At 58.2% G+C, this 9,852-nt stretch overlaps 1 protein-coding gene across 1 annotated transcript; it reads right to left on the bottom strand.

Moving 5' to 3' along the window:
• Positions 1-4,905: 4,905 nt before the first annotated feature.
• On the bottom strand, positions 4,906-9,033 carry LOC104837322 (digestive cysteine proteinase 1-like). The gene is made up of 11 exons (XM_010576367.1): positions 8,985-9,033; positions 8,382-8,441; positions 7,951-8,043; positions 7,629-7,801; positions 7,099-7,345; positions 6,487-6,688; positions 6,190-6,383; positions 5,955-6,046; positions 5,707-5,868; positions 5,286-5,475; positions 4,906-5,093 (listed from the first exon to the last, which is right to left on the bottom strand). The coding sequence occupies exons 1-11, from the start codon at positions 9,031-9,033 to the stop codon at positions 4,906-4,908; spliced, it is 1,650 nt and encodes a 549-aa protein (XP_010574669.1).
• Positions 9,034-9,852: the final 819 nt, after the last annotated feature.

Raw genomic sequence — 9,852 nt, 5'->3', positions numbered from 1 at the left:
ATTTTAATCAAGGAGTTGTCATTTTTTACAATGTGACACAAAACAGGTGCTGTGAGCTTACAGATATGCTGTCTACCCGAACAAATGGGGGAATCAAAGGCTATTGGAGTTAAAAGTTCGCTCTGTAGATCCAAGATCGAGTGAACAAAAGGCAGTAACTACTCACAGTTGTGTTAATAAACCCAGGGCGGTGTGAACTGTTCCCTTTTGTGCCTGTGTTCCCTGACATTCCTGTGTTCTTACACCCTTCTCTCTCTCAGACTGTAAGGGATACCTTGAAATCTTTGGTAAACTTCTTTCCCCACCTTTCTTTACACCAGATGACAGAGTATTCCCAGTCCTAGCCTGTACAAGTGGTGAAGCTGAAATATGAGATGCTCACTGCAGTGCTCAGTCTTTCCCAAGAAGGACCGGGGGAGTGTCTTGGGTTTTTAGTAAGGCTGCGTGGGTGTGCATATTAAACTGAAATTCTGCTGTGCTTGGCTACCTCGGGGACTAGTTATAATCACCGGGCAAATATGCTGTGTGTAGGAGAAATACTTAATTTCATGAAATTCGTTGCATTGTGCTGGATGCTAGATTGTGATTGGGAAACACCAGTCGGTAAAGGCAGAAGGCAGAGCTTGGCAGAGGCGGCGGATGGCTTTAAACAAAACCCTCCTCGCTGCTCAGGGGCTGCGATGCTCCGAGGAGAGGTTCTTGGGGAAATCAGGCGGAGGTGGAGGACTGGGCTGCCCAGCTTTCTGGGGTTTGACAGCGCACCTGGAAAACGTAAACGCCGCCAGCGATCTGTTACAAGAAATAAAACCTCCTAAAAGTCAGGGGGGAGGGCGGGGGGAGGAGGAGTTGCAAACCTCTCGAGCTGAAGGAAAAGGAACGATTTCGTTTCAGAATGTGAACAACAAACCTGCCAGAGCAGTCACGGTCGCCAAGGGAAAAACATTTGGCTAAGGAAGAGCATTTGTAAAGCTGCTACCGAAGGAAGTGTAATAAGAAACGTTTAGAAAGCCACTGCCTCAGTGATTTTCCAGGATAGCCTCGCTAGCAAGCTTTGCAGAGCTTGAAAGACCGTTCAGATCACATTGGATGCAACCGTTTGTACCCCAAAAAAGCTCCAGTTACTGTATTATATAGCAACAGTGAGATGGCCTCCTCCTGGGTCCTAGTCTTTGCCATCCTAAAACCTCAGGGCTCTGTAACACATGTGCTTTCCCTCTGTGAACCGCCTGGCTCTGTCCTGACCCAGCTCTGGAGACCCAGACCCCCAGGAGCCCCTTCCCCGGAGTGTGGGAGTGTTGTTGGGAGCTCACGATCAGCCCTCCCGGGTCGTCTGGAGCGTTTGGGAGCCAAGAAGTTGCCAAAGCAAGTTTGATTCAGCTGCTGTTCTTTGACACCGTCTGTGGTTCTCTGTAAATCACTAACAGATAATATTTTCATATTCTGGCTCTCTCCATGTCCCCTGCTTGCTGAATAATTACCTTGTTTTGTGCGAGCCGTAAGAGGTTTTCACAGATAATTCATCCAGCACTGAAAGGCAGCCAGCTTTTGGGCTGGAGCACATTTTCTGGCCACCTGGCATTGCTGCACAGAGGTCTGCGCTGGAGCGCAGCTGCCTCCGGAGGGAAGTGCTGTATCCAGGACAGCCGAGGGCAGGGCGAAAAACCAAACCCAGCTGAAATCCCAGCCGCCCTTCCTCGGAGAATAATTTAGCTTGGCAAACTCAGCCCACCCTGAATTTCTGGATGTGTGGACAGATTGATCCCACAGATCTGGATGCTCTCACCCACAGAAAGGCCGTTTCACTGGAAGCAAAACACCTCTCGGGAGCTGTTTGTGGCAGCATGCTCTGTCTCAGCTCGCTCCCCATGTCCTGGCCAGTGCTGGGCTCTGCGAGTGGGTGGATCGGAGCCCAGCGTGGAGCCAGGATTGCCCCAAGGTTCCCATTCCCATCCCAGGGGATGAGTTGATGCGGGGCAGCTAGGAGAAGTGATTGTCCCTGTGCCAGCTTATCTCAGCGACTCCCAGAACCAGGCCACCAAAGATGCTGGGGTAATTGCTGGCATCACTGTGGTGAGGGGCTTCAATGAGACGTCAGCAGCCCTGGCCTACAGCCTCCATCACCCTGATGGAGAGCACAATGTCCTCATCTTTAATAGGGGCCGTGAGGGGCACCAGCATCTCCATCTTCGTCATAGACAGGGATGTTGTTGAGGTGAAAGCCACAGCTGGGGACACTCACCTGGGAGGCGATGATTTTGACAACCATCTGGTGAGCATATTCATGGGTGAATTCTTAAAGAAGCATCAAGAGAGCATGAGGCAGGAGAAATGAGCTGTTTGGAGGGTCAGGAAAGCCTGTGAGGTGGCCAAACGGACTCCCACCTCCAGAATGAAAGCCACCATCAGCTTGGACTGCCTCTAAAGGGATCTGCTTGCAGGCAGGCATTACCCATGCCCAGTTTAAGCACCTGAGCACCAACCTCTTGGTTGGCAGGTGCCAAGCAGGGGTGGCTGAACAAGGAGGAGACCCTGAAGGTAGCAGAGGACCATGAGAAATACTGAGCAGAAGACAGGGTGCAGGACTGGAAGCTAGCCACTGAGGACTACCTCCAGTCCTGTGCTTTCAGCGTGAAGCTGACCTCAGGAGACATCTTGAACTACTTCATGCTGCAGACCAAGAAGAAGATGGGATTCTCAAGGGGGCATATGGGAGGTAGGTGCCAAATCCTGTCAACTTTCACTCTCAGGGCAGTGCTCGCTCCCCATAAGAACCAGCCTCAGCTGATACTTCAAGGTATCAAATCTGGGGAGTTTCCTACATAGCTGGCAAGATGGAGATGCAGGGTATGCAGACAACATGCCTCTTCCAAAGGAAACCTTAAATGCATACCTTTAGACCAGCTTTGCTTTCAATAAAATGCAGGGTTCAGAGTGGTTGTTCTTTGCCATGCTTGGCAAAACCTGGAGCAACTCTGAGGTTCGGGTGTCAAGGGAAGTCTGGTGGTTGCAGCTCACCCGGGCTGGGAGCCAGAACCCAAACCTGGCTCTGGAAACAGCAAACCTCTCTTCAGGGACGTCCTTTCTTATTTTCTCCTTTTTCAAATATAATAAATGGATCTTTTTTAAGTTCCCAGCCATCCTTTACTACCCATGCTCGGAACTGCTATCCCTAATGCCACAAATGCAAAATTTCAGGCTCCTGCTAAATGCTTCCTGGGGGTGCAAAACCTCCAGCTCTCAAAGCCACCTGCGTGTTCAGCAGCAAATTCAGAACATCACCTATCCAAAGGGAGCCTGAAAGTCACGGTTCCCTGAAAGTCAAAGCATGTTTTATTGACTGCAGTCAAGAGAATCAAAGATCTGGAGACCTGGACTCCCACAGAATAAACCACATTATTCCTGCGCAGTGATCATTTCTCTCCCAGACATGAATTCGAGTCAGCACCCCTGCTGAGAATGATTAAAGACCACTTCAGAAATCAGTGCAGCAAATTGTAAAATAAGCAGGTGAACAAGTGAAAGAAAACAAGAAAATATTATGACCTGCCACCCTCAATTGGAAGCAATCACATCGCCTGGAAGGAAGCTCTGCTCCCTGGGTGCTGCCGGCCAGCGCTTGCGGCGGGGAAGCACGGTGGCTGACCCCAGCCTTTAGCTGTACAAAATAAGGGTGTAGCCATGGGGGATGTCGCTTCTCAGCTACCAGAAACTCATTTTGGGAGGAAGATGCAGCCCATGCACATGCTGATACAAGGCAGGACTGACTTTTCCTCTTTTGTAGGCTCCCCTCCCCAGCTAGCCAGCTGTTAATTGGGCTCTCAAATTGGGAAGGCAGAGCCTGGCAGTGCCAACAGCTCTCACTTGAGAGATTTGGGCTTCCTGCTGGTGCTGCCTACCTGGCTGCATCCCCAGGATGGACGTGAGCAGGGCACCGGAGCCCCAAGAACGAACCTTCACACCAGACTGATATCCAGCCTGGACACCCCAAGAGCAACACCGGCCTCGTGAGCCCCTCGGCTCTTGGTCAGGCTTCCCCGTGGCCATGCAGTTTTGGGTAAAGCACTGGAGCAAGGGGAGACGAATGGAGCACAACAGCTCTGGGGTGGCAGCTCCAAACCCAGCTGCTCCCCAGGAGGTTGGACAAAACCCCCCTGAAGTGTCCTGGATGAAATGAGCTGGATCTCCTTTGGGTCCATTTGGGCTCCCTCTGTCCTGAGGACTGCTGGCAGCAGCATGGAGACCCCCAGAAGCTCTGCTTTCCCCCCAGATGGGTGGGGAAACCGAGTCACCAAGCACTGACCCATGTAGGAGCCTGGAGAGAGGCTGAGCAGAGGTGTCTTGAGGGGCACTGGGCACTGGGGACCGCTCTCTGAGGTGGGGGGCAGCTCCCTTGTTCCCAGCGTGACACTGGCTGTCGGGGCAGGGCAGAGTCCAGTTGGGAACAGGAGGGCCCTGAGCCCAGCGCAGCTTCTGAGACTGGATTCAGGCTCCCTCCTGCTGCTGGTGAAGGGGGTACTGGCACTTCTTGGGGTGGCACTGAAAACTCTGGGGTTAGGGTACACGTAACCAAAACGGGTGAGCCTGGGCTGAGCATTGGGTGAAACTCATCACACAGAGGGCTGCAGAAGGCAGTCACGGCAAGGGCTGTGGTTGGCAGGGGATGGGCTGGTGCTGGCAGAAGACACCCCAGCATGACAGACAGGATCACTTCTACAGGCTTTTATTGCCAAAATGATAAAATACCTCTCCAGAGGGCTGGGAGCATCCTCCAACCTCCCAGCTGAGCTGCCCCCCTCTGCCCCACAACCACTTCCTAGGGCCTGCATCCCTCTGCCAGTCCCCCATCCATCTGGAGCTGCCCAGGGGGACATGGAGGGGACAGGGCACATGTGGGACCATGTACCATCAGGCAAGGATGGGGAAGGAGGCAGCGGTGGCCACACCGCAGTTGTTGTCCTTCATGGCCATGAGGATGTAGCCGTCGTTGCCCCAGTACGTGGACCAGGAGTTCTTGATGAGCCAGTAGCTCTTACCGTGCAGGACCCCGTAGCCCACAGCCAGCACTGCATGGTCCAGCGCCGACGTCTCATTTCCTGGCCGGAAGGAGAGAAGAAAACAGAGCCATCTCAGTCCCCATCCCTTGGAGGTGGTTCCCAATGCGGCGAGTGGCCCTGTATCCCCTGGCTGGGAGCTTAGCGGGGAGGTAAATCCCACGCTGCAAATATTTTTGCCTATCTCAGCCCCAAAGAGCAGGACATGGAGCCTCCTGGGTTGACGGGACTCACCACAGTGGGGCTCCTCGTAGACACCGTTGGCGTAGAAGGCGAAGGACTTGTGTGAGGCGTCGATGTTGACGGCCACGGGGCCATGCTTGACCAGTGCAGCCTTCAGCGCCGCAGTGCTGCCCGGCTCCACGCTGGCATAGCCAGCGAGTTGGCCCACCAGCTCCGACTGGTTGCAGTGGCAGTAGCCATTCTGGGGGGAGAAGCTGAGGTGGCACCAGGGTCCCAGGGCAGGTGAGGGGGGGTCTGACCCACCCCAGCGAAGGGAAAGGAGGTAGGGGGGCAGCTCAGATGGAGCATCCATAAACCAAAGTAAAGCCTCCATTTGCTGCCAAAGGGCTGATGGCTCTTTTGGGAGAGCCTGGGGGAAGGATTGGGGAGGGGGTGGCACTGCCCCTGCCCTGAGCGGCGCTGCCACCCTCACCTGCCCCAGGTAGGGCCCGTAGGACTCGGTGCTGGCGATGCCGCCGTGTTTCTTGATCCACTCGTAGGCTCGCCACTCCTCGCCCCCATCGCAGGCGTAGTTCCCGAAGCCCCAGGAGCAGTCGATGAGGACTTGTTGGGACAGGGGGGTCAACACGCCAGTCTGGGGGGGATGACATGCTGCAGGGACGGGGCCAGGCACTCTCAGGGCACCCCAGCTGTCCCCGTGGGGCATGGCCCCACTCTCACCTTGAGGAAGAGGGCACCCTCCATCGCGCCCGTCGTAGCAAAGCTCCAGCAGGACCCGCAGACAGCCTGGTCCTTCACGGGGGTCACGGCGCCTGGGGACAGCGGGATGGGGACACGTTTAACAGAGCAGTGCAGGGTGCTGGCTGTCCCCATGCAAACCCTGGCATGCACAGCTGACCCCCAGCCTCATGCACGCTCTGGCCTTGCATGCCAGTGGCACCAGCTCCCTCCTCACCATACAGCCGCCAGTCGAGGCTCTCAGGCAGGATGAGGCCGGCGTAGAGCTCAGTGGAGAAGGGCTGCCCGTTGTTGGGAGCCCCGCTCCGACGACGGCCCCGCAGGGCGGCCAGCTCCTGGGGTGTGCGGTCAGCCAGGTGGTTCAGCGCCAGCGTGTAGGAGAGCGCGGCGCGGTTCCTCGAGTGCACGAACCTGCGGCAGAGCAGCGATGCTGCGAGAGGGGAGCGAGGAGACCCGCGCTGGCTACTCCATCCCTGAGCCCCCCCAGCCCATCCATCCCCCTGGCATCCCATACCGCATGTTATGGATGAAGGTGTGTTTGCGATGTTCATGCTCCTCCTCGTTGCTATAGCTCTTCCCAAACCACTCCTTGTAGCGGTGGAAGAGGCGGTGGTGGACGTGGTCCGTCTCTGGCACTCTCCCCACAAACTCCTGCATGGGGTTGGCTACGATGCGGTGCTCGGGGCCGGCCACGGGCCACTGCTCACACTGCACCCCTGCCACGAGGAACGGGCAGCAGCTGATGCCTCCTGAGTGGGGACGGGCTCTCCTGGCCCCCCAGCTGGGATGCACGGCATGATCACCCCCAAAACCATTGGGGCTGTCCATCCCGTATAGACATGTGCATGCAGGGGGGATCTGCACCCACACCAGAGCTGGCTCCCGAGCACTCACTATCCCACCCAGCACCCTGCACAGAGGAGCCAGCACTGGGAAAGCACCCGCATCACCCCAGCTATCAACATTAATTCGATTTCTCCCCTGCTTTTTTCCCAGCCAAACTGATTCACCCAAATTATCAGGCTCTTGCAAAAAATAACCCCAAAACCAAATTAAAAAGGTGGAAGGAGTGCTGCATTTCGGTGGCAGCACCGGCTGCAGGCTGGGCTGTGGGGTGGCCGGGGACACTCACCCTCAGGGAGGTGGAAGACGCTGGGGGGGAAGCGGTGGCTGAAGGAGGAGTAGTCGATCTCGTACTTGTCGTAGTGGGAGCCCAGGAGGCTGTTGAAGCCGTGCACCTCGTAGTGCAGGGGCACGGGGCCGCGGGCAGAGCTGCCCACTCGCAGCGTGTAGACGTTCTTCTTGTGACCCCAGTAGGAGATGTTCTGCCAGACGGCGCAGCGCTGCCCGCGGAAGCGTTCCTCCCGCACCCGCTGGGCACAGCGCACGTGTTGGGGACCGGGATGCCACGCCAGCACCGCCACTGTGGTGGTGGGCACCCCACAGTGATGGCACCTCATCCTGCATCATGCCACGCTGGATGCAACCCCTCCATCACCCATGGCCGCAAACCACCTTGTATTTACCCATTCCCAGCCAGGGAAGGCTGCTCTGCCCTTGTAGGGAGGTAGCCATCAGACACCCTCTACCCATGGAAGTCCCTTGTCCCCTCCCCTGCCCCATCCTTCATCCTGGACAACCATGCACAGGGCTCACCTTGAAGTTTTCCAGGCTGGGGAAGACGCTCTGCGGGGCGATGAGGTCCCCGTCGGTGCCGTTGATGCGGAAGCACTTGCGGACGTTGACCTCCGTCTCGGTGGTCTCGGGTGTCACCTTGAAGCTGGCGCCGAAGGGCTCAATGGACCCGAACTGGTAGGTGACCACTTGGCCTGGGGACAGGGACAGCACTAAGGTCAAGCCAAGCCCTCAGGTCCTGGCATGGTGATGGCTTGCTTCCAGGGCTTTCCTGGGGCACCCAAAGGTGCAGAAGGTGGGGGATAGTGAAGGGTCGAGGGGATGGACCCCTTTCTGCACCCACCGCCGTAGTATTCGATGCGGCTCTTCCCCCCGGTGAGGTTGTACCAGGCTTCAAAGGGCTCCCTGATCTCCGCGTAGGGCAGGCTGATGACTCCTGGGGGCACAGAGGAGCTGGGCTCGGGGGGCCGCAGTGGGACAAGCCCCAGGGACACCCCCTATCCCCCTGCCCCGAGCCTGCAGCTGGGAGGGGAGCACGGGTTAGGCAGGGAGGACCCCGGGACCCCACAGCATCACCCCCCTTCTCCCACCTGTGGCCACCACCGGCAGCACCCCACGGCAGCGATGCACCCCAGCACCCAGGTTGCACGGGGGAATTGGAGCCTCCTCGGCTCCGGCACGTCGGGTGGGAGCTGGTGGCTGGAGGTGCGGGACCCCCTTGGGCAGCACGGCGGTGACACCGTCCCAGCAGGGTGCCCCATCCCCAAGCAGTACCTGTGACATGGTAGACGTCCCCAAATGTGGGTGTCTCCAGAGAAGCCTTGCACTCTGCTCCTAGAAGAAAAACAAAACCAAAACTCAAACCCCTTTACGCTGCTAATTACCCAACTCTCCACAGCGGGGGCTGGCAGCGGTGCTGGTCCCTGGCTCACTGTCCCCCAGGAGAGGGGGAGAGACCCAGGGGAGCCTGTGCTGGTGGCAGGGCTGGGAGGGCTCCCACCTGCCCAGGCAGGGCAGAGACCAGGGGTCCCCAAGCCAGGGGTCCCCGCTCCTCCGCCAGCCCTCTGGCTGACCCAGAGCCCTCACACACATCCCTGCTCTCCCTGGGGTGCAACCAGCTCAGGGGCACCCCAAAGCCCCAACGCACACCCCAGGGTGTGAGGGGCAATCCTATGCACCCCCCCTATGCCACATGCAGAGCGTACCCACTGCCCCTGCACTGCTCTGGGCATGCAGCCCCCTCGCAGGGCGAGGACCTCCACAGCAGCCCAGGACCACTGCAGTGCCCAGCCTAAGGGGTACCATGGCATCACCCCACGATGGGGGCACAGCATCCTTCCCCCCCTCTCCCCGAGCTCGGCCAGGGCATGTGCCCACCCAGTAGCACAGCAGCCCCCAGCACCAGCAGCCACCCCAGCTCCTCCATTGTGTGCACCCCAGCCCACGCTGCTGCCCTGTACCCACGGGTGGCTTAAATACCACTGGTGGGCGGGCAGGGAGCTGCAGGCAGCCAACGGGCAAAGCCCCGTCCTTCCCTTGGCTGGGGCTAGACCAAGGGGGAGGCGTGGTTTTATGTTGCCCCGCCATGGGCACCCATGGGTGCCTTTCCCACCCACACCAGAGTGGGTGCCGATGCCGTGTGCTTGCAGGGCTTGGGGTGGGGGGAGCAGGGTTGGACGCAGACCCCTGTGGGACCCCATGGCAGCATCATCCCCCTGGGCAAGGGTGGGTGCCCCATGGATTGGGGGCTTGGTGATGGGTGCTGGGGGTGTCCCTGTGCTCCCACCCACCTTGCAGCCAGGCTTTGCTGCATGCGGTGTGCTGCGAGCAGGGGGAGCATCTGCAGCAACCAGGGGCAATGAGGTGCGGTGAGACCCTGCCAGGCACCCCATAGCCCCTCTGGGTGCCCCCTGCCCTCTTGGGACAGGAGCCAAGGTGTCCCCACCAAAGGCAGCACCGGGCAGTCCTGGGGAGATGGGGGCCATTTACATCCCTGCATCCTTCCAGATACACCATCAGGGCAAGCCCAGGACTGCAATTAGAGGGTTTTACTTGGAAAAAGGGGAAAGATGCAGACGAAATGTCAGGAGCTCCATAGAAAAACAGACCCGGGGAGGAAAGCAGAGTGGCCTTCACCCCTCTGCTTGCTGTGTGTCCAGCTGGCCACCAGCCCAAGGTGACAGCGAGCGCCTGCGTGGCCGCCGGAGCCCGAAACAAAGTTGATAAGGGCTCGCCGTGGGCTGGC

This window comes from Haliaeetus leucocephalus, unplaced genomic scaffold, assembly GCF_000737465.1.
Source record: "Haliaeetus leucocephalus isolate CR32 unplaced genomic scaffold, Haliaeetus_leucocephalus-4.0 Scaffold517, whole genome shotgun sequence".
Taxonomy (NCBI): domain Eukaryota; kingdom Metazoa; phylum Chordata; class Aves; order Accipitriformes; family Accipitridae; genus Haliaeetus; species Haliaeetus leucocephalus.
The sequence above is the reverse complement of the archived record's forward strand: the minus strand, read 5'-3'. Positions and strand labels throughout refer to the sequence as shown.